At 53.6% G+C, this 27710-nt stretch overlaps 1 protein-coding gene across 5 annotated transcripts in view; it reads right to left on the bottom strand.

The window, feature by feature from the left end:
- ARNT2 (aryl hydrocarbon receptor nuclear translocator 2) overlaps positions 1-27710 on the bottom strand; it is a 155141-nt gene that overhangs the window by 50816 nt on the left and 76615 nt on the right. For all 5 annotated transcript variants that reach the window (XM_087856582.1, XM_045813121.2, XM_045813119.2 and 2 more), the window contains 3 exons: positions 15964-16066; positions 13795-13860; positions 13392-13477 (listed from right to left, as the gene is read on the bottom strand). In XM_087856582.1, coding sequence (XP_087712708.1) covers positions 13392-13477; positions 13795-13860; positions 15964-16066 — 255 coding nt within the window. The remainder of the gene's footprint in view (positions 1-13391; positions 13478-13794; positions 13861-15963; positions 16067-27710) is intronic.

The raw sequence follows: 27710 nt of genomic DNA, 5'->3' as shown, positions 1-27710 counted from the left end.
CTCCCCACCTCAGCAGTGGGACTTCATGGTGATTTTCAGCGTTTGGTTATATAGAGCTCACAGATACAATGACCCGCCCCACTAGCTGCCTTCTAGAATCTAACACCTCCCACCAGTGCAGAAGGCGGGGGCTGGCAGTCCACCCACCATCCCCATGCCTGCCGGGGGCTGTGCTGCCGCTCCCTTTCCGACAGCACTGGGCTCGCCGGGGGCTGGCTGGCCCCCACAGTCCCTCCACACCTGCTCTGCCAGCTCCCCGCTGCCCCCCGTCTGCCCCTCCAGCCGCCCCACGCCTATTCTGCCGTCACCCCTCACCCCCCGCCCCTATGTCTCACCGCTTTCTCTCCATATTCTGCCCCCATGAACACCGGGCCCCACTTGCCCCTGCTCGCCTTTCTCAAACTAACTGGCTCCCAGACAAGCTCCTTCTACTCAGTCCCTGAAACTGTATTCTTCGCAACCCAAGCCCGTGGCCATCTGCCTCTTGCAGGCTCTGTGACCCAGCTGCGTCAAGGGCACCTTCGTCACTGGGACCACCGCCCCAGTAGGGCTGCTCCTTCCTCCCATAGATCCCAGTCCCCTGCCCCAGGGCTGCCTCCACACACCTGTCCTGTCCTGTGCTCTGCAGCGTTCTGCCAGCTTCTCCCCCACACCCTCCCGCCCCACCTCCCTTGGCCACGGTCCACCCTATTACCACTTCCACACCCCGCCAAAGCACAGCCTTGACCCGATTTCAAGCCCCCTTTCAAAAAACCTCAGAAGGCTCCCCACTGGTCACCAAGTTCAGGGCCATCCATTCCGTTTGTGAACGCACATCTCAAAATCTCTTCGGGCAGCAGCTCACCTAAGGAAGAGGCTTGATGAATGATGTGAAGGGCAAATACCTTTGAAATAGAATATAATAACTTTTCTGCTACAGGTTGGCTGAGCTCTCCTTCTGGTCTCTTCTTACAGCGTACGGGCCCCATGGGGGCCTTCTAGAAAGTGGCGCGAAAGAAGGCCTGTGTGCTCTTCGGAGAGTGTGTCTCAGAGCATAGCCGCTGAGCTCTGCGGATTACCCCCCTGCCCCCAGATAGAGGGAGGCACAAATTGTCTTCATATTTGAAATGGTGACAAGGATTTCTCTGGAAGGCAGGAACGCAGGCTGCTGTGGAGGCCTCCCAGTGGCCAAACTGGTTCCAGGAAAGAATGCTTTAAAGGAAAGTGGTCTGTGGCTAACACCAACATCGACAGAAGACAAGTCTTCGGTGTGGTTGTTTGTGTTTAAAGCAGGCTCCACGCCCACCGTGCGGCTTGAACTCATGACCCTGAGGTCAGGAGTCGCGTGGTCTACCGACTGAGCCAGCCAGGTGCTCCAGATGACAAGTCCTCCGGAACAGAGTGACTCGACGGTGACTGACAGTGCCAGCGCCGGAGCGACAGGCGTCCTGACTCGGGGATCCTGACTCTACCGCATGCTGACCGCAGAGGCTCCAGCCTCCCTGTGGTTCAGGAAATGAGACTAATAACAGTGACGATCTGTGGAATGGGCGCTGCAGTGGGCTTTGGATGAGGCCATGTTTGCTAAGCACTGAGCACAGTGTCCAGCATGTGGAACTTAACACCAGCAGGTCTCGCTTTCCCCGTGATGTGGAAGGCGCCAACTTCAGCACTCAGCAGAACAGGTGGCCTCTTGCAGTGGCTGAGCTCTGCTTGGCTGCAGGTTTCCTCTGGGGTCGAGGGCAGGTGAGAGATGTTGGGGTCCACGGAGACGCAGAGCCTTGCGGGACTTCTGGTTCTCCCTCTGCACGTAGGAGGGGCTAGCCAGAGGCAATGCTCGAGGTTCTCTGTGGCTCTGACATTCTGTGGGTCCAGAGCCCAGGCTGAAGTTCAGCCATGCCGTCCATTGTGTGTGACACATTTGTGAGCTCCTTCTCAGTGGCGGGGCTGACCTGGAGATTCAGTGGTGTGCAAGACCCGGCTCCTTCTCTCAAGGAGCTGGTGGGGGACACGAACAGCCAGATCGCCACAATGCCATGTGGGTAGTATGAGAACAGGGAGACGAGCACTGGGCTGCGAGGAGGCCGCACGGCCTCGGCGGGATGCCAGGGCCGGGAGGAAATGGTGTCAGGAGGGAACAGTTCCTGGCAGGAGCCGCAACATTTATCCAAGTGGGTTTTAATAGGAACGGGATAATTCCAGCCCTTTAACGGATTCCAGTCATTCCCTAATTGGTGTCACAAACTCACTTTGCCCCACGTTCAATTACCTTTCCTTTGGAAACATGCTTCGCTAACGCCAGGTCTAGATAAATCCCAAGTAATGCCAACAACACACAAGTGAAGTGTAACTGGAAACCGTTTGGGATGAAACCCCGGCATTGGCCAGAAATGTGTGTTCATTTCTTTCCCGGGCTTGCGCGAACGCTGTGCGCACGCTCATGGAAAGTTGGCCTGTTTTTCAGTAACGCCGGGTGGAGTCTGTCCTGGGACTTACATTTTCACATGTGAATTAAGACATACTTGTGCCTTCTGCCAACGCAGGGGAGAAAACAACCCCCTCTGCAAGTGCTCTGGGCCACTCGTTCACAGCACGCTTCCAAGACATTCTCTGAGGAATATTAATAAGTTTTAGGCAAAAAAAAAAAAGTTCCTCTGGCCAAACACATTTGGGAAGCCTAGTTTCAACAAAGATAAAGAGGTTTCATCACTTAGACCTACTCAGAGCACTTAGTATGCTTCTCTAGAAGGGAAAACAGAACATGAAGTTTCCCACATTATTGACCACGGGATCTTTGCTTCATGGTGCTTCTCTGGGGACATGCAGTGTCCGAAGACACTCTGGGAAGTGCTGACCCTCAGGTATGCTGCATTTCAGCGTTCCTGCTGGTGACACTAAGGAAACCGATCCCCCTACTTTGCAAAACAGAGCTCTGAAGCTCGAAAGAGGAAAACAGACCATTTGAGAAACTACCTGAACCTCCCAAATTACTGTGGAAACAATGAGAGACTGAGGAGAAGTCCACATCAGTACAGGAAACCATTAGGGTAGCCATAAGCAGACTCCCAAGCGTGAGGGAATCTGGGGGTGTATGGTTTGGGCAAGACTGGACTGAGGGAAGAGCATACCAAGACACAAGCCCCTGTGCCACCTGGGGTGTGCGTGTGTGGAAGGGCCCCCAGCAAGGCCAACCCACGAGCTTCGAGCTACACGGTTTGACATTAGTGCAGAATGGGGCAGATCACGAGGGAGAGCCAGGCTTGAACCCACGGCTCCCAGAAGGCAGCATGGCGGCCACATGTCAGTGCGTCCTCTCAGGGCTGCATGTGACCTCAGTCATCTCCTGCCCCGCACCTCTGTCCTCGGGTGCAGACAAACAGCGTTCCTCTTCTCCCCTCACCAGGGCCTGACAGATCGTACGGGAACCCACATGGTCAGTGATGGAACTCGTCCCAAGCCTCAACAACGGACAACCACACAGAAGCCTCCAGAACGTGAGCCACGCGGGAAAATCGCGAGCATGTGAAAAAGAGGAGACCAAGTGGAGGCATCACGGCAGATGCTCCCACTAAAAAAAAAAAAAAGTTTATTAAAAAGAAAAAAAGAGAGAGAGAGGAAAAACCCCTAAACTCAATGACCCAGCATGACACGAGAGGACATATTTACAAAAAGGGCTTCACTTTAATTCAGCACGTGCTGAGTTCACATGAAACATACCATTGCGGAGTTTTAAAAAATTAAATGGGAGTCACACCTAGAGGATTCGGACTGAGAAATTCCCCAAGAATTTGGAAGAAAAGGTTTCTAAGCAATGTAAATGGAGCAGACGCGGGAAATCGATATGGCTGCAGGCGTGAGCGGAGCAGGCGTGAGCGGAGCAGGCTGGAAACATCTAGATGAGCTCCCCCATGGAGAAGACAGACTTGAGTGTGCGAGCCGCGAGGGCCCACCCAGCACCAATTACGATGAGTGAAAACAGACCTACCGTGGGCACTATTTGAGTGAAAGTCTCAAATTCCAGGGAGAAACTCAAAACAACCTACGAATGTCTCAGCGGGAGAAAGGAGAAGCAGGCTGCCCAGAAAAGAAAAACAAAAGGCCGTCTCAGGCCTCTTTGGAGAGGGAACCCCACGACCCAGAAGCTCCCGGGGCAGCCACGGGGGAGCCACAAGGAGGACCATGTGGACGGTGGCGGAATTGTGAATGGCGCACGCACTCACTCTTCTTGCAAGAGACTGAAGGCTCACCCTGGCAGCATGGCAGACAGAACACGACGGCAGGAACACGGTCTAGAGGAAATGACAGTGCGCTAGCAGGGCCGAGCAAGTATGGGTGACCAATTTCTTGAAACACAGATGATGTAAGACAATGGCCGTATATCTGAACTCTGCGTTATGCATCTAAAGCCCCAGGTTATCCCCGTGCCTATCAGCACAGGTGGGGGGAGGCAGTCTCGTGTACCCTTAAGCACGGGGCCTCTGGAGTTGGTCTTGGGCCCGAACCCCACCAGCCACACACGCAGCCCGCCCCATCTGCACAGCACGGCCCTGATTGGGGCACCACAATTTCTCCCTGGGGGAGTCTCCTCCGGTCCCCTGGTTTTCAGGCCCATCCCTCCCCCTCCTCCCACTTTACTCCAACATGCAGATTGATCTTTAAGAACCTTCGGTGGCCTTCAGTGATGCTCCGTGGAATGGAGTGCAGGGTCCACACTTCCTGCCTGGCCCATGAGGCCCCAACCCCAGGACTGGACTCCTGCCCACTCGGCCATCTCCCTCACCAGCCACAGCGAGCCACCCGTGGTGCCAGCACAGCACCCCTCCCACCAGCAGCGCGCAGAGCACTCTGGTGAGAGCATCGGAAAGGCCTGGTCTCGCGGGCCAGCCGTCCCACTTGCGGTTGGGCACTGGGCTAATGACGGCACTACGTGGGCCTGGTGTCTCATGTATGATAGGCATGATAATAGAGCCAGCACTTCCTTAGGGTTCTTGTAAAAATTAAATAGCGTAATGCACACGGAGACTGTTCCTAGAGCCTAGCAGGCAGTGAGCAGTCCTCAGTGGAGCTGTGGTCATTATTCAAACCCCGTGCCCTCAACCACACCAGCCCTGTGCCTGCAAAGCATTTTTTTCAGTAAGGAAATGCCCATGTCTCCTTCATGTCTGCATTTCAGCATGGGTGTTACTCTTTCCTTGCCTGTGGGGCCTTCAACCAGGGTTGGCCCCAGCGAGGAGGGGAGAGAAGCCAACCTTGACACTCCCAGCAGATGGGCTCTCCCCTCCACCTGCCTACCTGGGCCTCTCTGACGGCCCCTGACCCCAGGCTCTGCGTGGCCTGCACGCCTACCTGTCTCTTCTACTGGACTGTGGGCGACGAGGGCAGGACCTGTGCCAGATGAGCCAGCCCCAGGGTCCGCAGGGCCTCACAAAGTGCCTGGCCTACGGCAGGACCTCAAGCACCTTCACTGAAGGAGACGGAAGGTGGCTCTGCCCCGGAACGAGGAGCTGGAAGATGTCACCAGCCGCTGCTCTGTATCTCGCAGCTGAGCTCCTGGCTCTGCTGTGTGACCAGGGCATGGGACCGAGGGAGCAGGAGCCCAGCACCTGCTGTGCGTGGACGTGTGCGTGCACCATGGGCAGGACAGCGTGGTCGAGGGTAAAAGAGAGCAGGGATCCAGCCACCGCCTGGTGGGTCGGTGGCCTCAATTCAGTCAAAGCAGCTTTCGGAGATTTTCAAATGAAGGCAAGACACACACATTGTGTTCCACAAGCAAACTGCGAGAGGCGTGGGGCTGCTGGGGATGAGCTCGTGGCCGGGCTGGGCTGTCTGGCGAAGGGACAGTGCTGGCCTGACCACAGCAGATTCTGACCAAAACCCCCCAATCCCCAGGCCTCTGGGACGCTGTGGCCAAGGCTTACTGACAGCCCAGCAGCACCAGCCTCACCGCCGAGAGAGCACACGGGAGTGCCCACCAAGGAGCCCCCTCCTGACCGCACGTGCCCGGAGGGAGGAGCCGGATCTGGTCAGCCTCCCCCTCTCCAGGGTCGGACCGTGGCTCCCCTATGCGGACACACGCCCGTTCTCCAGAGATCCCCCCATGGATTGTTGGGGGTGAACCAGGCTGGTCAGAGCGCAGTTCATGGAAGAGAGGCCTGCATGGAAGTGGCTTCTGGCTCAAGGTTGGACGCCCGTCTGAAATGCAAGGTTGCACAGCGAGGACAACCGGGCGGGGCCAGTAAATACCATCTTCCCAAAGCCAAGATTTCCTCTGGACTCTGCACACACCTCACGAGATGTAAACCGCAACCCGTTACGGTGACGTCCTCCCCACCCACGTACTCTGCGGACCGCAGTGTGTCTGCTTCTTCAGACAAAGCAGCTGCGGGATTTGAGGGGCCGGTCTTTGGAACCCTGCTCTTTCTTCCCACCGCACCCCAAACACTTCACATGAAACCCACGTAGTACACGGTGCAGTGAGGGGAGCTGGGAAGGCCACCGTGTCGCAGATGGGGCTCAGGACACACGGGAAGGCGCGGTGGTGTGAGCGGGCCCCAGGCAGAGGTCTGAGGGCACCGCCAGCAGGCTCGGGGGGAGGCCCGCGGGCTGCACGCGGGATCGACCAGGACTCCTTCCTAAGGCCGTCGTCTGCTCCACAAAGTCTGCCTCTTCTGCTCACCTCTAGAGATGTCCAAGGTCGCCTGTGGATGGATTTTCGGCAACATGGGTGCTTAGGACTTCGTCCTCTCTAATCACGTCATCATTTCTAATTGAGGCGCTCGGGGCGAGCAGGGACAGCACTCCTCCAGAACATTCACGAGGCTTCATGCAAGCAGAGGGAGAGTCACTGCTCCCGTGCTCCAGTCCCATGACCTCATCCTAGGCTGAGCATGCCGATGACCTCCCTGCAGCCACCTCATCCAGGCCAGATGACGCTCACGTCCATCTTAAAGATTTCTGGGAAGCAGACTGTACAAACGCCGCTGGAAATTCTGGCACAGACATCTTTCCCATAGCCACCCCCTGGGTCGACTATTCTTCTGTTTTCTTCTTTCTTTCTCTCCTTTCTTCTTTTTTTTTTAAAGTCTGTAGATTTTTTTTTTTTAAAGACTTTTTATTTATTTATTCGACAGGATAGAGACAGCCAGCGAGAGAGGGAACACAAGCAGGGGAAGTGGGAGAGGAAGAAGCAGGCTCACAGTGGAGGAGCCTGATGTGGGGCTCGATCCCATAACGCCGGGATCACGCCCTGAGCCGAAGGCAGACGCTTAACCGCTGTGCCACCCAGGCGCCCCTCTCTCCTTTCTTCTTTTCATCCGTCCGTCCATCTGTCTGTCCATCTGTCAGTCTTCCATCTGAGCCAGGTCTGAGCTCAGCACTAGGGTGGGGAAATGAATGCAGCACACACTCGGTCCTGAGAGATCTCAATGGGAAGCACAGTGCCGTATGTGCTAGGAATGCAGTCATCAACCACGGAACAGCATATCATCAGCCACAGAACAAGGGGCATCGGCTGAGTATCCCGGAGGCAGGCTATAATCACCACGTGTCGATGCAGGCTTGTTTTCCAGAACCTTCACCTTTATAGAAGCACAACAACAAAACCAAACCAAAATGCAGACAAAAAGACGTAATTTCTGAATTCAAGGCAAACCACTCAATCCAATTGTCTGGAACGGGCTTTACAAAATTCAGACGGGTGGCTGCTGCTTCTCCTTCTCCTTCTTCTTCTTTTTTTTTTTTTTAAGAGAGAGAGAGTGTGAGCAGGGGGGAGGCACAGAGGGGGAGAGAATCCCAAGCAGACTCCCCGCTGAGTGTGGAGCCCAACGTGGGGCTTGATCCCTCAACCCTGAGATCATGACCTGAGCAGAAATCAAGAGCTGAGGCTTAACCGGCTGAGCCGCCAGGTGCCCCTAGACCGACTTCTTTAGAACGTCGTCATTTTCTGTGATTACGAGAGTCACATAAAAGCTGGGCAAACGCAGGAGCGAAGAGAGAATAGTAAGGAGCACCGTGCCCCGCAGGAGGAACGGTGCTTAACACTGTCTGCACAGCTTATCACACACAGATACAGGACTCACTCGCGACGAAGGTAACCTTCTGATCACGAGGTTTCTGTTGTAAAACCTGCTCTTCTTTTTCACGCTTCCCAGCACTTTGCCTCATTCGTAAGTGTCCTCTGAAAGCGTGCTGGTCTGTGGTTGTCAGGTAGCCCATCAAAGAGATGCGCCGCGCTGCTCTTAACCAATTCTCTGCCGCTGAAGTTTACACCGACTCAAGGCTTTTACTATTATACATAATGCTTAACCACATAACGGACATCTCTGATTAACTCCCTGGAATAAATTCCTACAAGTGCGATGCCTGTATGTTGGGGAGAGCACATCTCAGAGCATTTGGATGCCACCGAATCAGCCCACGAAGGTCTATACTGACTTACATATTCCCGCGAGCGCTACATCAACGCGCCCGTTTCTCTGAACAACGCTGTTGTTTGTCTTTTTTTGCCCTTTGCCATTTGATAGGTAAGAAAGACCGTATCAAATTATTTTAATTTACAGCACTCACAGGGATCTAAATTTCCCCATCTGCTCAGGGAGTGTATGCATTTATATTTATACGTGTTTTTAATACCCTGTTCATATCCTTTGCTCAGTTTTCCCAATTGAGTTAAAATCTGCCTTTTGGTAACTTTCCTCTTTTGGTCCAATCTGTGCCTTCTGGAACTATCCTAAGTAAGATGAATTCCTCCTTCATATGACACCCCCTCAAATATTTCAAGACAGAAATCATGTCTTGCTTTCTCCAAGACAAACACCCCCGGCTCCTTCAACCCTTTCTCACTTGGCACAGTTATAAGGTCTCACTGAAGACCTCATGCTAAGTCCTGCTGCCCCATCACCCTGTCCTGCAAACACTCACAGGGACAGACCTGACGCAACTCCAGGAAAGCCTGCACGGGGTCACCTGTACGGGCTCTGGGTGTAGTCACCGGCTTGCACCCTGGGCCTCAGCTTCATCCCTTCTGCTCCTCCACAAGGATCCTCTGAGTTAGACTCATGACGATCATGGCATTTCTCATGATATTGTAGGCCTGGAGCCCAAATAAAGTGGTCAGAAGGAGAGTACTTTGAGGCCAGAAACAGGATGAGGAATTTGCCTGGTATAATGAGAATGATTAATGACTTCAGAAGAAGAAGACATTAAGAACAAGATGGGCTCTTGGAACCAGGGTCCCAAGAACTGGATTTGGTGGGACCGGCCATCCCTTGGACGAGCCTCCTCCAGGAAGCTTTCCTGACCCTGGGGTCACTTGGGGTGCAGGTCCCACCCTCTGTCCCCAGGGCTGGTTGTTTCACCACACTCTCCTGTGGTCATCTGTGTACGTGCTGGCCCCCCAGCCACATGTCTCTGTGCTCCCTGAGGGACAGGCCTATGTCTGGCGCTGGAGAGCCTTGCTCAGCAACAGCACAGAGCCGGCATCACATGTGCTCTGTGAGCTGAGCTGCCGTGGGAGTCTCTCTCCCAGCTGTCCACACCTTCCAATACATATCTGGTCTCACAAGTCCCTCAGAAGCTCACAGGTTCCCTGGACAACAGACAGGAGCATCCGCGTCGAGACTAGGTAGCCCCCCGGCATGATGGGATCGCACCGGGGAAGATGTCAGCTTCTGAGGACTCGCCCACATTCACTGGCACTGACCTTTTTAGAACACCGTCAGGACTGTTTCTAGATCCACAGAGCTGAGGTCCAGGCTCTGAACACTGTGAAGGCAGCGCTGCTTTACGAGTTCCTGGGGGCCTCAGGCAAGCAGCACCCTGACAATTTTGTGTATTACAGTTTAAGTAGGGGAAAAATGTATAAATTAAAAAAATATGAATTAACATACATATATTTATATGTATAAGCATCAAGCTGATATATGTATACATACAGCCAACATTAAACACAGCCAACTCCTGGAAAAATTAAAGTAAACTTCACACTATGACCTATTCACCTCAGCCACTGTTACCTGACACATCACATCTGGATTTCAACACAGATTTACAAGGCATGCAAAAAGGCAAGAAAAACACAGCCTGAGGAGACAAAGTAAGCATCATAACCAGACTGAGATATGACACAGACTTTGAAATTACTAGACAGGGAATTTAAAGTAACTATAATTAATATGTTAACACCTCTAATGGGAGAACAGACAATAGCAAAAAGAGAAGGGTAATGCAAGCAGAGGGATGGAAACTCCAGGAGGAAAGCAGAAGGAAATGCTAGCAATAATAAACATTGTAGAAATGAGGACCGCCTTTGATAGACTCATTAGTAGACTGGACATTGCCAAGGAAAGACTCCGTGAGCTTGAAGACATGTCGACTGAAACTCCCAAAACTAAAATGCAAAGAGGAAAAGAAGAGTGAAAAAACCCAGAACACAATACCCTCAACTCACAGTACAATTTCAAACGATACAATGCATGTACAATCACAGTTCCAAAAGGAGAAGAGAGAGGAGAGAACCAAAGGAATACGTGAAGAAACAATGTTCGAGAACTTTTCAGAATTAATGACACCAAACCACAGACACAGGAAGCTCAGACATGACCAAGCAGAATAAAGAACCAAAAAGCAAAACAAAAGACCTACTGAAACATGTCATAGAATGACTGAGGTTTTCTGCAGAAAACCAAAGGCAAAGAAAAAATCTTGAAAGAAGCCAGAAAATTAAAAAAAAAAAAAAAAGTCCCACACCATCTGTAGAAACACAAGGATAAGACTTCTGTGGACTTCTCATCAGAAACCATGGAAACAAGAAGAGAATACATTTATTTATTCATTCACTCATTTAGCAGGATCTGCGCCCAGCATGGAGCCCAACTTGGGGCTCAAATTGTGAGACTGAGACCTGAGTCAAGATCAAGAGTCAGACACTTGACTGAGTCACCCAGGTGCCCCGAGAAGAGAGAATATTTAAAGTGTTGGAGGAAAATAAACACCGACCTAAAATCCTATATCCGGTAAAATTATCCTTCAAGAGTGAAGGAGAAATGAATTTCTGTGAAAAACAAAAATAGAATTCATTGCCAGGAGAGCTGTCCCACAAGAAATGTTAAAAGAGGTTCTTCAGGAAGAAGGAAATGATGTGGGTTAGAAGCACGGATCCGCATGAAGGAAGGAAGAGTGTCAGAGAAAGAATACATTCAGGTAAAATAAACTTTTTTATTTTTATTACTCTTAGTTGGGCCAATATATTTTTGTGTGTTCCAAGTAATAATGGTAACAATGCGTAGGGTGATGAGGCCCGTGGGTAAGGGAACCGCGGGGGGGCACAGCCGCAGGTGACGGAGGGAGCGAAGGAAAGCCAGGTGACAGGGTCCCTGCACTACCCACAAAGTGGTACAACAGTACTGGAAAGTGGATTTCTACTAGTTGTAAATGTGTATTTCACACTTAGGGCAAACAATAAGGATATATTTCTTAAAGATTTTATTTATTTTAGCGAGAGAGAGGGCGAGCAGGGAGAGGGACAGAGGGAGAGAGAGTACGCCCAGCAGACTCCATGCTGAGTGTGGAGCCGACGTGGGGCTCAATCTCACGACCCTGAGACCATGACTTGAACCGAAATCAAGAGTCAGACACTCAAGTGACTGAGCCACCCAGGTCCTGCCATAAAGATATTTTAAAGAAACATAACTGATATGCTAAGACAGGAGAGAATATGAAATCCTTTCAAATGTTCAATGAAAGCTAGAGAAGGCAGAGTGAAGAAGAACAAACACAATGCATAGAAAACATACCAGGCATTACTCAAACTTTATCATCAATAAATGTCAATGGTTTAAATACACCAATTAAAAGGTAGATTGTCAAAGTGGGTAAAAACACTAGACCCAACGACATGTTGTCTACAAGGAACTCACTTTAAATATAATGACCCAGTCAGGTTAGGAGCAGAAGGATGGAGAGAAACATGTCGTGCTAATACTAATCCAAAGAAGGCTGGAGTCGCTGTATTGTTTTCAGACAAAGCAGAATTCAGAGCAAGGAAACTTAGGAATATGGAAGGGCATTACATAATGACAAAGGGGTCAACTCTCTGAGAAGACACAAAAACCCTCCACGTGTAAGAACCAAACAACAGAGCTTCAAGAGAAGGGAGGCAAACACAGGCAAAACTACCAGAAGGAACAGACGAATCCTGTCTCTGTTACAATTGGAGACTTCGACGCCCCCCTCTCAGGGACTGACACATCGAGCAGGTAAATAATAAGGACACAGTTGTGCTGAACAGCATTATCGATCAACCTGAGCTCACGGACACTTAACAAATACTCAACAGCAGAGTCCCAACGTTCTCCAGCAGGCTGGGAGCATTCCCGGAGGAAGACCGCCCTCCGGGCCCCCAAGAGTACACAGATCGGCCAACACTGCATTTATTCTTTTGCTTAATAGATTGCTTGAGATCGACTGAGATGTAATTCACACACCATAGAATGTTCCCTTGTCAAGTGCACAGTTCAGTGGTTCTTTAGACTGTAGAGTTGTGCAACCATCACCCCTATCTGATTTCAGAACACTTGTGTCACCTCGAAAAGAAATGCTGTACCCACGACAGTCATTCCCCGGCACGCAGAAACCACAAATCTACCTTCTGGCGGGAAGGACTTGCCTTGTCTGGATATTGACATAAATGGATTTGGATCACATGTTGCCTGTGTGTCTGGCTTCTCTGGCTCGCACGATGTTTTCCGGGCTCACCAACATCATAGCAGGGATCCCTGATCGGCTGGATAGCATTTCGTGGTACAGATACTCCACTTTTTACTTATCTGTTCATCAGCTGATGCACACATTCGGCTGCTTCCACACTCCGGCCACTAACGGGGCTGTGAACGTTCATGTGCATGTTTCTCTGTGGACAAATGCTTTGGGTTCTCCTGCACGCACCTAGGAGTGGGACTCCTCGTCATAGGGCAGCTCTACGTCTGACACCATGAGGACCGTCCATCTGGTTCCCCAAGCAGCTGCGCCATTTTACATTCCTACCAGCCTGTCTGAGAGTTGCAAGGGGCTCCACATCCCCACCAGCACTTGCTGCTGTCCATCTGTCTGTCTGAACCATCCCAGTGAGTGTCAGAGGGATCATCTGAAATGCCTCCGTGACTTCACCCAGGGCTCTGGGTAATAGACCACAGAAATGGCTGAGGCTCCCACCACCCTTGCAGGATTGCTCTTTCCAGAAACATTTGCTTCAAGCAGCAGGATTCTTTCCAATTACAAAGATTATTATCATCTTACCACAAAGAAAGGGAATATTCTTCTGGCTCTTTCCATAGAAAGACATCCCTAGTGGGAAAGCAGCATAAGGTGAGAAGAGCACCTGACTCCCTTGGGATGAATCTGTGGCTCCCACTTACCTGCCGGGGGCCAGGCCTTGATGTACCCCGTGCAGTGGACCACAGCGTACTGGGCCTCCCCTTCTTTCACGGGACCAAGGCCATTCCTAAAAAAAGAGCATCTGTGAGATGGCTTTCAGCACCTGGCGGGGAGGCAAGGTCACCGATGGCTCCCCTGCCATCTAAGCTACTGGGGTCGTATTAGCCTTGTGGGTTTGAATGTTGCCTTCCCACCAGCCTACTTTCCCTCCTGCAAAGCTGCGCCCGCTCCCTTCCCCACTGGGCCACGCAGCCCCAGCCCCAGCGTGCACGCCACAAGCCCCTCTCTGTGCTCAGCTCCTCTTCAGGTCCCACCACCCCCTAGCTCAGTGCACTAAGGCTTTCTACCAGCGTGGCCCCAAACACGTCAGAAAAGTCTACTGACCTGAACCTTTTCCTCATGGTGGTTATTCTGTTCAGAGGGAGGTGATCCAAAGGAGCGTTTCCACACCTGAGATTCGATAAATAATGAGAATGAGTGAAAGCCCAAGTTTACAAAGCCTGGAGTGCTGCAGTCAGAAAGGTGGGTCTGCGCTGATGTCTGATGCTCACACGCTGACCCGGGTAAGCCCAGCAGCCAGCTCCCTTCCAGAGTCGAAGCAGGTTTGCAGGCCCTGGAACCTGGATTGTCCCTGAAAGCCAGGGCAGTGTGACCCACTGGGCAATGCTCAGGGCCCAGCCCAGAGGCCAGAGGCACTGAAAGACTCTAGGGGATCTTGGCCATGCTCCAAGCTGCAGACTCATGTCTGTGCCACTGGGTGGCTTTCGGAAAAGCAGGAAAGTGGGTGATGACAGCGGTAGTGTCTCTTCAGGCCTCAGCAGAGACGGCCACTCAACACACGTGGTGCCCGCTGGTGACAAGAATCCTCCTCTCGGGCTCGGGCTGCAGTCAGCCCTCCCTCCCACCTGCACCGTTCTGCTCGGGAGTAACACGGCAGCTGATGGCAAAGGGCAGAGTGGGGACAGAGGGTGGAATGGCCTTTCTGAGGGTCCTTCTGGGGAGGCCAGGCCACTCTGTGGGGGCCTTTTCCGCCTCTCTCCTCCATGCCCCCCACCCCAGGCTCTGAACAGCCAGGTCTGCGCCGTGGCCAGGAGCTGGTCACCGCTTGGTCTACCCCCCCTTACGTGTGCGCCCCAACTCCACGACAGCTAATGCTCTGGATGTCTTCCTACTTAACGCAGCCAAGATAAGGGTCCAACTGTCCTCTGAGCCCTGGGGCAGCTGCTAACACATGCATGTCCCCCCAGCAGGGTCAATCCAGAACCCCACTGCATGGGCAAGCTGGCCTGGTCCTCGGCATCTTCCTAAAACTAACCCACTTTATTTGGAGGACAAGGTCTTGCGCTAAGCAGACGGCAGTGCCGCCCACCTCACCGGTGAATCAGGTCGTGTGGAGCTGGCACAGCAGAGAACCACCTGGACCGTGCCCCCTGGAGCCCCCAGGGCAGGGAGGGGCTGCCTGAGTCGGTGAGATGGGGCAGTGCTCAAGGCACGGAGGCTACTCGTGGACGCTCTCAGGGAGGGCATTCACGGGGGACGCCTTGGGGCTGCAGTTCAGGATGTCTGCGGCCAGCACTGTCCTGGAGGCCCGCACCCTGGGATGGGTATGCTCCGCGGACCAAGGCACCTGTGTGTTGTCCCAACGGCCTCCCACCCCATTCAGAGTACTCCTTCTTCCGTTTGTTCTATTTTCCTCAACAGCGCTCACCAACATCTGGCCTTCCCAGGATCTATGCGGTCCTTTCATCTCCCTGATAAAGGGTTGCCCTAGATGCTTGGGATTTTGTTTGCTTTACTCAGGGCTGAACCCCTGGTACCTTGACAAGCACCTGGGGCAGGCAGGCCCTCAATATGAAAGCTTTGGATAGTTGAATGAATGAATGAGACCCATCGCCTCGTTTTAGAGCCTCTGGAATCCCACACGCCAGGCAGACTCCCCATCAGGAATCCCCACCCCCCTCCCTACAGGGCCTCAGAGTATAGTACGGTCTCCACCGGATGCGAAGTCTCAAAATCCTTGTTCTTTCTTCTTGAGGGACAGAAACTTCTCTAATTACCCCCAAGGTCCGTCACTGGTGCATCTCCTCAGCAGCCATGAGCTAACCACACCCTATTGCAGGTCACGGGGGGCTCAGAGAGGGACCTCAAAGCCCCTACCCTCAGGGCAACCAGCACTCACTCACAGAGCCGAGATACTTACACCGAGAACATCAATCGACCACATCATACTTAAATTCTAATTAAAGTGTGTGATTTGGCACAGGAAACATAAGGGTAAGTATGAAATCGATCAATCATCCATAAACTATGTTGAGAAACACGGAGCCTGGAGAGGTTGAAGAACCAGTAGGAAGTTGAGACCTAGGGGACAGGGGAAGCCAACCCAGGATGGGGCAAAAGTCAGACAAGGTGGGATGGGAGGACGGGGGGCGAGGGCCCTCCCAGACGGACCACTCGGGCTTTGGCCGAGACCCCGATGTGTGGCAGCAGCAGAGTGATGGCAGAAGAGAAGGAGAGGACCACCCGCAGCCACAGCCCCCGTCACCCACAGACCTCATCCTGCAGATGAAGGACCTCCGCGAGCCCATGCACATCCTCATGGAAGACTGCTGTCCCTCTTTCTTGACCGTCCCCGTCTTCAGGTCCAGGATCCGGCCTAAGTAAGAGAGGGACACATGTGTAAGCCTCTGCCTTCGATAGGAGAGCTTTCTCCAAATGCTCTGCAAATGAGGACAAACCGGGCGGCACAAATTGTTTCCTGGATGCCCAGCATTCTCTGTTTGGGAACACACGGAGCCACAAAATCCATACGATTCTAAACGGCTCGTCTGCCTCAGAGGCGGTCTGCACCTGCTGTCCCTGCTCCGTCGGATGCACCATCCGGAGTCATTCCAAGTCGGTTTCTCCCCATCATTTCATGGAGACAGCATTTGCCGAGGTCACCGGCAACTTCCTTGCTGCTAATCCCAATGCCCACTTCCTTGGGTCTCCCCCCTCCCGCCCCGAGACCTCAGCTGGGCCATCGGCTCTCCTCCCATGGGCTCCTCTACCAACTTCATCCACTCCGGCGAAGACCGCCTCTGCACGCTAATAACCCTGCACGCACGCCTCCAGCACCAACCCCTCCATCCCCTCCGCCCCCACCAGCAGCACCTCGAGGCCAGCACCACCCACTCCTCCCCGACGTCAGCAAATGCCCCTCCATCCACACGGAAATCAAGGTCAGAAGGCCACATGCCATGTGGGAGTCCTCCCCTCTGTCATCCCCTGCACGCCCACCTGTCTCTCCATCTCCTCCGCCTTCCCGCCAACCCTCAACTGAGACTCACGGGCTCCCACCCTCCAGCATCCTGTCAGAGCACCTCTCACATGGCCGCCAGCTGTGTAGACAGCACACATCTGACCGCCCACCTGTGCTCACAACTACGGGAGCTCCTCACAGGGTGCTTTGGAATTCGGCCCTGCCTGCCACTCCGCCTGGCTTCCACCCCATTTCCCGTTACCCAACCCAAGAGAAACGCTGTAGGAGCCACCCGCGTAACTTCACATGTCCCAGTACGCCCATTTTTTACAAACTCAAACAGGTGGCATTGCTTTCAAGAATATACCTGAAATATTACCATGTCAACATGTAAAACATTCGCGGGACATTCTGCATTCCTTTCCTCTTACTGGGTTTTCGACATTGGTGTGTCTTGCACACAAAGGGCACATCTCCGTTCCCCCGACCTCTGTCCTGGGTGCTCAGTGAGCGTCCGTGGTCAGTGGCCTCCGGACAGGGTGAGTGCCACTCCAGACACAGCCCAGCATGCCCGCATCTTGGAGGGCCTCCCGCCTCGCACATGCGCAGACACAAACCTTTCTGCCACAGGTTCACTCTGCTCCACGCCAACGGCACCTGATGCTCTGATGCTCGTCCTTCAGGCCCAGCTCAAATGTCACAGCCCCTGGGAAGCCTCCTCCAGGTTCTGCAGGTGGGGCTTTCATTCCCTTTCTATCCATTCCCTCCCTCCCTCAGTATTTGTCAAGTGTTTCTGCAGAGCCAAGCATCTTGTGAGGCTCTGGGGGTACAAACACGAACAAGGTACCATCAAGTCTGGTGGATGAAACAGACATCCCTCTCACTTGCCACATTGTGCCGTAATGACTTGCAAACCCATTACGACTTACTCGCAAACTCGTCTACCGTGACCTTGAGCTCCGCACCTTGCAGGGATGCACCAAGGGGAACACTGATGCTAGCTCTGCTGACAGCGCCTGCCCAGTGCTCACTGGCTGACGCCACTGTCTGCGTCCATCCGGGAAAGGATTCGCAACAAAGTGGGCATTAAGTAACACGCTAGCACAAGTGGCTTTTTATCTCTGTTTCCCTGTTCCTACATTGAAACACATACAAGCTGTTGTGTGCCCATTCCCCATCTTGCTCCCACCACAGAAGAAGTCTCCTCCCCACCTGTGGTGGGCCTCGCTCCATCCACCAGACCCTCCCGCCTCGCCCCTTCCTACCGCTACTCCATCCAGTATTCAGAAACCGTCAGATCTCTGTTACTGGTTGGGGGGATGGCGGGGAGAGGTCTTTGACCCTAAGGCCCCCATCCTCTTGCTCCCTGTGCTCTGTCCACACTCACCTCCACGCCTGCCCCGAAGCCTCAGCTCTCTGCAGCCTGCCAGGTCGCCGGGGCTCTGTTTGCAGCCAAATATAACAGATACAAACCGGTCCCTCTCAACTTGGGCCCTGTCCTCAATCAGTCCCTCTTTCTTGGACCCTTCGCACCCTGGACACCACTGTCTCCTGCCTCTCCTTTGCCGGTGGCACTCCGGAGCCTGGGCCCTTCTCTCCCACTCTCCCCGGGCCCTCCGTGCTGATGACACCAAGACAGCATCTCCAGCAGGACCTCTCTCGGAAGCTCCCATGTGTCCACCTCACGGCGCATGGGTTCAGAACCAAACCCGCCTCCCCGTCCAGAGCGCCCAGAGCTGCCCTTCCTCCCCCGGGTCCCCATCTAGGTCACCAGCACCGCGTGACCCTCCCGCTCAAGCCAGGAATCCAGCGGTGGAGCACAGGCCTTGCTTCCAGGCCTGCCTCCTTCACTGACTGCGACCCTGGGCAGTGCACCTGACGTATCCGTGCTTTGGCTTCTTCGTCCGTAAAATGAGGACAATAGCTTCTCCCTCAGACGGCTGTCGTGGGGAGTAAACTAATGTCATGGAACAACTAAAACTGTGTGTGCCTTGTAGAAAGTGCTCCACATTTTTAAAAAGATTTTATTTATTTATTTGAGAGAGAGAGAGATGGAGAGAGAGAAAGAGCACAAGCAGGGGAAGCGGCAGAGGGAGAGGGAGAAGCAGGCTCCCTGCTGACCCAGGACCCTGAGATCATGACCGGAGCCGAAGGCAGAGGCTTCACCGACTGAGCCCCCCAGGCGCTCCCACTATAAACACTTACTAAATAAGGCACATGAAACACTCGCTCCACACCTGATTAGTCACGGACAGTCGGTCACTTGTCTCCCGCACACGTCTGCCTGTGTGCTTCCTGCAGCTGCAAGGGACCACCCGAGCCCGGTGCTGCTCACCGGCCCCCTGCTCGGGCAGCTCTCCCGCCTGGGCCTTGCCCCCCGCAGTCTGCCCTCCGCATCCTACAGAAGTCACCACTTAACCACAAAACGGCCACAGCTCCACCACACGCGTGACCCGGGCACTCAGCCTTGCTGGCCCATGGTTGCTTTGTTTGTTTTTTCTTTTTCTGCAAAATGGAGGCGGTCAGATCTCGCGCTCAGGATTACCGTGATGACGTGTGGTTTGCACACACAAGGAATGCAGTTAGTGCAAGGTTCCTGGCACACTCAAACGATCATGTCACACTCCTTGCTCCCCACTACTGATTCCCAATGAACTCTAAGTCCTTCCGCCCACCGCGAAGGGGCCCCCCCAGATCTGGCCTCTGCTGGCCTCTCAGGCTGCACCTGCTGCGTCCCCGCCTGCCCTTCCCGCCACTTCCCCGCCCAGCTCAGCCAGCTCGCTGTCCCCTGCTCTGCCTCCTGAGGCCGGGCCTTCCCAGCAGCTCCTCCTTCCCTTCGCCCACCTCCCGCTTCTTGTCACAACTTACCCTTGTGTTTATTAAACGCCTACAATCTGCTGGGGGCCACCAGACGCACAGGGTTAAACAGGCAGGGGCCATGGGAGTCTAGCAGGTGAACGGGCAACAAAACCCAAAGAACAGAATGGGGGCGGGGGGGGGGGGGAGTGGGGATGCTGTCAGGTGGGGAGAAATGCTCTAAACAAAAACACAGCGGAGCAGGAGTAAAAACATGACCAGAGACCCACCCCCTTTGCAATAAAACACTGAGTGGGTTTCTATCGCTTGAAATCGCAAGAGCCTTGAGGAAGACCGCCTTGAGGCCATGCCCTCACGGCTCCAGAGAGGAGCAGGTGTGCAGGGCAGGGTGGCCATGCCCCGTCCTCCCCCTAGCACCTGGGGGGGGCTCTGTCTCCCGGGCTGGAGCCGGCACCTCAAGGCTGTCTCCCCCGCCCCCAGCAGCAGGGAGGCTGCAGGGCGCTTGGCCCTCTGCGGAGGCCAGCGATCACGGCCGTGCCCACAGCGGCCCGGACATCTTCAGGCAGCACGCGTCCCCCAGAGCTCGGCCCCATCGAGGGGCCCGCCCCCCCCCGCCCCCGTCTGCTAGGAGCGGTGGCACTGGCTGCGCGGGCGGCTGCCCCAGGGCTGACACCGGTCTGTCTCACTCGCAGATGGCTGCTTCTTGCGGCTGCTCCGGGGTAAACTGTCACTCGCTTTATCATCTACCAAATGGCAAATGGTTTCAGCTGTGAAGCAGGCCAGCCGGAGAGTCTGTCAAATTCCAATGTGTGCTCTGAAAATAAATCACAGCTGCCGAACACATGAGCCGTGGAATACGAGGAAATGAGAAAACACATTCCCATGATCTGCTGTCAGGACCCCGAGAGACAACGGCCCCCACGTTTATTTCTCTGTGGGCTTCTCCAGTTTCCTCGGGCACAGGGAGCCCCCTTTCTGGGCTCCTTGGGGGGAAAGCACACTTAGCATTATACAGTGGCTGTGTTCCTGAAAGGCCGTCTGTGACACTGGATTTTTGGCAAATCTGAAAGCAGTGGAGACGTATGGAGACAAGTGGCTGCCCCCCAACACTGGACAGTGTGTCCCAGGGAAGGGGACCAGGGGATCACTCTCTGTCCCTCTGGCAACGGGGTGTTGGGCTTACTTGCAACGGGGCTCCCCTGTAGGGAAGGGAACACAGAGACATGGCTGCTACACGCATTGCTTCCAGTCTTCTCTCCTGGCCCACAGAACCCTCGGGTCTGCTTAGAACCACGGGGCTGGATTCACAGGGCTGGAACCAGTGGGTTCCTCAAAGCACAGTCAGTCCAGGCCAAGGCCCCAGAGCCCTTCCACACGCACTCCTGTCGTATAACCCGCAGCTCCTGCCAGACTCACGCGTCCGCCTGGTGCACCTGCTGTGCCTCGGTCTCCCCACTGCAGGTCACCCCTCCTCCATGTCAGACTCCAGCTTGTCACACGACTTTCTCTTCACCTCCAGACCTGCCGTCATCGGACTTGGTCCCAGCACCCACGTGGAGAACCCGCCAACATCCCTCCTCCCCACGGCAGCCACCTCTCCCACCATGACGTTCTGGAACGTGAGGCATCTACAATCGCACCATCCAAAATTTTACAATGAAACATGCTAGTCATCTCCCACTCTGGTCCTCTGCTTCAGCAAGAGTCCAGCGTCTGAACCCCCAACACCCATCGGCTTCTTTCCGTACAGGAGTGATGGGCTTTCCTCCGGGTGTGGATCCATTCTCAGAGCAAGCAGGACGCACGGGACACTGTGGCCAGCTCTGGCCCCGAGGCCCCAGCCATCTTCCCACACAGCCGGCAGCTGCGGAAGCAGACATTGTTCTGGACTTGACGCACAAAGGAGAACCACTTGTGAGTGCACAGCATAGCCCAAACCCAAAGGATCCTATTCCAGAAGGAAGAGGAAGCCAGTATCAGCGGCACAGCCCCTGCGGGAGTGGGCTGTGGGGGGTTGGGCAGGCTGCTCCATGTTCTCTCAACTGGGAGACAGGCCCAGACATGCCTGCTCTGAAGGTTATGTGGACAGCTGAAGACTTACACGCAGAAGCTCAAGCAACCTCCTTCAAGAATGAGAGTATAAGCAGCTGGCGGCTCCAGAGAGCAACTCTGTGAGCCCCCAGATGACAGCGCCCTGGGCCAGAGCACCACTGGTCGCGAAGACTCCCCTGGAGTCAGCCCAGCCCTGGCCTCCAGGCTTCTCTGAGTGAAGAGAGCATTCTGGAAGGTTCTAGAATACTGCACACAACACTGTCTCCAGCTAAAAAGTTGAAGAACTACTTATTTTCCCCTTAAAGTGCTTTTATTCTAAAACTAAAGTGGTCTTTTGGAAAAAACAAACACACACACATACACACACAGAGTAAAAATCCCAGACAATCTTCCTGTTTTGAGAAAAACACTATTAACATTTGGGGATATTTTCTGGAAATCATCCTCTATGCATGCCTGCTCTTTCTTTTCATTAACTGAGGTGCCACGGTATATGTTTTTCTACCTTATGTCACAGCATAAAGTCACAAAAACGTAACCGTGAACATTATGTGAAAGGCTCTATAACACCATTTTCTGTAGACGATTTACCATTGGACACGAAGTTATTCCCATGTTATTTCCACATGGCAAATAATGCCGTGGTAACTGGGTGGAAAAATATATATACATGCATACTGTCTTAGGATAGATTCCCAAAAAAGGAATTACTGCATCACAGGAGGCGAGGCTGTCAACACCTGGTCTACTCTAAGCCCCGCGTGAACCTATGGTGAGTTCTGGACTCCACTCCGTGTTTCTACTCCATGACGTGGGGAGAAGTATGGCACATCTCAGGGATTTCAAGGACAATTTCTCTACATTGTAAGCATAAAATGCTTTAGAACAGGGGTTGGCAAACTGCAACATCTGACCCCAACCTGGCTCACTCCCTGTTACTTAAATATTTATTGGAACCCGGCCACAGACATCCACTGATTTATTTATTGTCTTCAGCTACTTTCGTGGTACAATGGTCAGGCTGAGTAGTTATGAAAGAAACTCTATAACTCACAAAGCCAAACATCTCGACTACCTGGCCCTTAACAAAAACCATCTACGGACTGCTACTTTAGAAGAATGCTCATAGATTCCAACGAACGGGCCCCCTTCTCTGGGCAAAGGGCCCTTCTGTCATTGTTTTCAATAAGCTGATTTTTAAGTATTATTTAGATCAGCAGTAACTTCTTAAAAAAAGAAGAATCAGAAGTTTGTCTTGGATAAGATCACAAAAGAAGGCTTTGTGCTTCATAAAACAGCTCCCCAGGCTACAGCAGAAGTACAAATATAAATTAGAATTATTTCATCAAAAGAATCCTTAAGAAAACTGGAAACATCTTATCTTGGTTTAAAAAGAAGAAAAAGCAAGACAGCAAAGGAGGAAAACAAGAGAAAATTATTAGCAACAAAAGCAAAGCGATGGCCCCATGATGGACACTATTTGATGTCGTTCCAAAGACGTGTGCCCCCTGAATGGGGGCCCAGAGGCTGGACGGGACTTTGGTTGCTGTTCCAGTGACACGTGTTCTTGTTCTCAGAGGCTGACCCCGGCCACTTGAGCAGCTGTGCACACAGGAACAAACACCCCCCAGCACAGGAATGCAAGCAGTGCATGGGGGCCCGCTCCAGAGCCAACTCCAGACCAAGAGGTACTCCACCGAGCCTCCCTGCTACTGAGGGCAGGTGCCTTTCCCATGGATATTACTCTCTCTGGCAGGTGTCTGGGTGAGCCCGAGGGCACAAATACACCAGTTCTCAAGTTGTGGCCAAACTGCTTTCTTCCACAGCAGAAGGGGCTCTGGGTGGGCAGTGGAGCTGTCCAGAGACACCTGTTACTCCACACACCCAGAACTCCCCCATCACAACCCTCCTGTGCTCTTTTATTATGAATGTCAAGAAAGGATTTGCCGTCTTCTTACAGGAGCCCACCTCCCTGGTCATGATGATTGGTGGAGCGCTGGGCACCTGACACAAGCTCGACCAATCATGGTATCTCATTCTGCCTCTGTCCACAGTGATTGGTCGAGCATTGGGCACCTGACACAAGCTCAGCCAATCATGGTACCTCATTCTACCTCTGTCCATAGTGATTGGTTGAGCGCTGGGCACCTGTCACATGCTCGGCCAATCATGGTACCTCATTCTGCCTCTGTCCATAGTGATTGGTTCCCAAACTAGGACATGATCCAGCCAGGCCAATAAGAGTCCTCCACAGGCAAAATGTGACCATTCCCACCTCTCCTCTTGCTTTTTCTGTAGGAATGTGAGCATAGCTTTTTCAGCAGCAATGACTCCAGCTTCATGGAGAACTGGGTCTAAGACAATGAACCTGACTCTAAGAAAGCAGTGAAGGCATTAACTGGTGATGGAGTACCATCACGGCGTTCAAATCTCTGGTGCCCATAAATCCCCCCTTTTCATACCTAATTCAATTTTAGTCTCTGTCACTTATATTCAAACAACAGACAGATGCAACCATCTCTGGCCTTTGACAGAAGAGGAAGGACAAGGGTTTCATGTTTACTGCGGATTTTACCGAGGGCCAGGTACCATGAAACATTTTCCGTGTAAAATTTGTGTGATGGAGGGTGGGGGATGGGGTAACCAGGTGATGGACATTAAGGATGGCATGGGATGTAATGAGCACTGGGTGTTACACACAACTGAGGAATCACCGACCTCTACTTCTGAAACTGATAGTACGTTATATGTCAATTAACTGAATTTAAATTAAAAAAAAAATAAGTCTTTAGTACAATAATAAAAAAAAAAAATTTCGTGTGATTGGCATCACAACCCAGGAAGTACGTTACAGTGATGGGCCCACATGAAGTAGGGAGAAGGGCACGGCGAGTGGCCAGCCCCAGAGGGGAGAAATATTCCATCACCCGTTTGCCAAGAACGGCTGGTCCGTGGCGATAGTAAAAAGCAGATGAACTTAGCGTAGGCTTCGGTGTTGTTTTAATTTCTCTGTGAAAAATGCAGCTCCTTATTGCGCCACCCTGGGCAGAAACTCCCAGCAAAGCTCCCTCCTTGCTAGCCCCTGGCTAGGTTGTGGTGTTCCCAAAGCAGACTGAAGCCCAGAGACCCCAAACAACTCCGCCAAGACTGGCCTCCTCGTGAGGATGTAAGAGTCCGCGCTCCTCGCGGCCGCGACTGCCTGGGGAACGATCCCCATCGGCGGAAAGTGGGATAGCACCCGGCGGACCGCAGCAGCCGGGCGCCGAGGGCACAGGAGGTCACCGCTGCACGGACCGTGGCCCGCCTCTGCCTGCATCAGCGGCACACACCTAGACTGGGGAAAACCCGAGGGTGCCTTTCTTCTTTGGAATTCTTGTGTGTGTGCTTATTGCTTTTTCAGTTTTTTTTTTTCGGTTTCTGGAGACACCTGGAGAGCACGCAAGCCAGTCTCAGCCATCCCCAAGAGACTCCCAGGCGTGGGTCTGCGTCCACGTGTGGGTGGAGCTGGGGGGCAGGCGTGGTCCCGGGCGTCCCGGCTTTGCCTGCCGGCCCAGCATAGTTACTCGGAGAGCCTCTTTTCACTCCCAGAGTGCTCAGGTTTGGATGACAGATGATACACATACGGTCCCTCTTTACAAGGTGACAGCACAGTGACACACGGATCCCGCCCCCAGAAGGCTGACACTCGGCTGGATTCCAGGCCACCTCGCCCTCCCGCCTGTCACTCAGGCTCCTCTGCCCCTGGACGGGTGCACCCCTTGTCGCTAGGGGCAGGGGGCAGGTCTCTAAGAGCCCCTCGGAAGAAACGGTGTGCCAGCAGACCTGGCTCTGCCCGACAAGTTTGCGAAGCGTCCGAGCCCCCGCAGTTCGGGAAGGGGGGAGTTAATGCTCAGGTGGAGTCAGAGAGCCCCAGGCTAAGGAAACCCTCGGCCCGAATGGAGTGGCGGCTGTCCCTCAGCCCGCCCTGGCCTCAGCTGCACGGGGCTCACGGCACCACGAGTGCCACGTGACTCTGATCCGGGAGCGCAGCTGGTCGCAGCACTTGGAGACGAGCCCGAAGGTGAGACCACACATGAAACAGACTGCAAAGGGCTCTCCTTCCCCTTCCCTCTTCAAAGACTTGCTCGGAAAGAAAGCTTTGCGGAATCATTCATGGCGAAGACAGGTCGCGAGCTTCTCAAGCAGGCGAAGCAGGTGCCCAGTCTGCTGCTCTGGGAACCCCGCGGCCCGAACGGTACCCGTCCTCGTCTCTACTGCCACGTAGCAGATTCCCACAAACCCAGATGCTTAGAACAACACCCGCTTATCAGCTCACAGTTCTCTGGGTCCGAGTTCCGGATGGGCCTGACTGGGTTCTCTGCTCAGGGCCCCTGGAGGCCCAAACCAAGGTGGTGGCTGGCCGGGGCTCATCGCTGGCTCTTCTGCGGAGGAAGCGGTCTCCAGGCTCATTCGAGCTCCTGGCACGTCAGTTCCTTGCAGTGGTTGGCCTGAGGTGCCCCATTCCTTGCTGGCCTTCAGGAGGGGGTCCCTCCCAGGAGGCCACCCACAGACCACCGCTCCCAGCCCCCTCTACCGTCAAAGCCAGCGACGGTACGCGGAGTGCTCTTTGTGCTTGGGATCTCTGACTTTCCTCTGTCACCAACTAGATAAAATTCTCTGCTTTTTATAATGGCTTACCCAATTGGGTCAGACTCGGACGATCTCCATTTTTTAAGGTCAACTGACTTGGGACTTTAATTACTTCATTCGAATCCCTTCCTGACAGAACCTAGATGCACGTTTGACTGAATAACCAGAAGTGGGACCCCTGAGGAGCCTATGAAGATACGACCTGCCATGACCCCCAACAGGGGGGCCCTGGGACACAGGGAGATGCGCGGCCCATGGCCGGCTGTGTTCACGGAGTTCGTAATCCTGGAGGACAGGCGGGGCAGCTGCCCCAGCAGCAGTATCTAGGCTCCCAGGCAGGGGAAGGCTACTGACATCCAGCGAATGACAGGCTATGTGTGTGTCGCACTGGCCAGCTCACAACCCTTTATTCACTAGGGACACTGGCACCGGAGTCTGGAAGGGGTTTTGTAAGGACACATGGTTTCCTAGCAGCGACTGGGGGAAGCTTCCTTACCCAGCTCGACTTGTGGGCTGCACCACACTCTGCCCTTGCAGACCACGGGCCGGCAGGCTTCTCCCACATCACAGAGGATGCTCACTACTCGGGCTGGGAGGGGATCAGGGGGGTGGGGATGGGGTGAATTCTGGCAAAAATGGACTACAAAAGATAGCCCCACCACCCTGGGATGGGAATACACCACACAGACCAATAGATTCTTTTTTTGAGAACAATATTGTCACAAGAGGATACATGGAAGCTCATGGCGGTGGGGGGGGGGGGGGGAGGCGCTGAGAATGGGGCCAAGTCCTGTCCGGCTGGAGCTCGGTGAGAGAGGAGCTGGTGACCAGGGCTGGGCTGGCAGAAGCACACAGGGGAGCCAGGCCTCAGGCTGTTCCGCTGTCACGCATCCAGATGCAGGACAGCCAGGCATTCCAGATGTTTGGGAAATGTGCTTCCGAAAGACCCATCCGTCCCTGCACGTTGTTGGCAATAAATTTTGAGTGTGCTTCACAAAGGTCATGCCATACGGTAAAAGCAAAACTTCTAACTGCCTCAGCACTGTCTGGGGAAATTCATATGATTTGTATTTTAAATGTAAGCCTATCAATAATTTAGATTTTAGAAGCAAACACTTGTAAGACTAGCATTAATATTTAATGCTGCCCATCTCCGAGAGAGGGGAAGAGAGACGCCCAGCCTCGGGGACGGAGTCCCAGCCAGTCTGCAGCAAAGGATGCTGGAAGCAGTGACCGCGGGTGAGAGCCATCACGGTCAACGAGCGGAACGCTGCTCTGGTCATCCTGGAAAGGGAGACGTTTGCAGGGAGCAGGGAGGGGCCTGCAGGGAACCATCCCTCCTCCGGGTTAGGACTCCAGCCTCTGGCTGTGGAACAGCACAAGGCAGAGGGACCCATGATTAGGGCTGGCGATAGGGACTGAGCACAGCCCTAACAGGCCCCACCGACACTCAGAAGGAGCCTTTCTGCCCGGTAGTCTGATTTCTGTGTCAACCCTTCCTTGTCCCCACCTTGCCATCTGGGGATGGCACTAAGGAGACGCTAGCCAGGCAAGGGGTGGG

The sequence above is a fragment of the Ursus americanus genome, chromosome 28 (assembly GCF_024610735.1).
Source record: "Ursus americanus isolate L20-20 chromosome 28, mUrsAme1.1.p, whole genome shotgun sequence".
Taxonomy (NCBI): domain Eukaryota; kingdom Metazoa; phylum Chordata; class Mammalia; order Carnivora; family Ursidae; genus Ursus; species Ursus americanus.
Note: the sequence above shows the minus strand (reverse complement) of the source record. Positions and strands in the feature narration are given on the sequence as shown.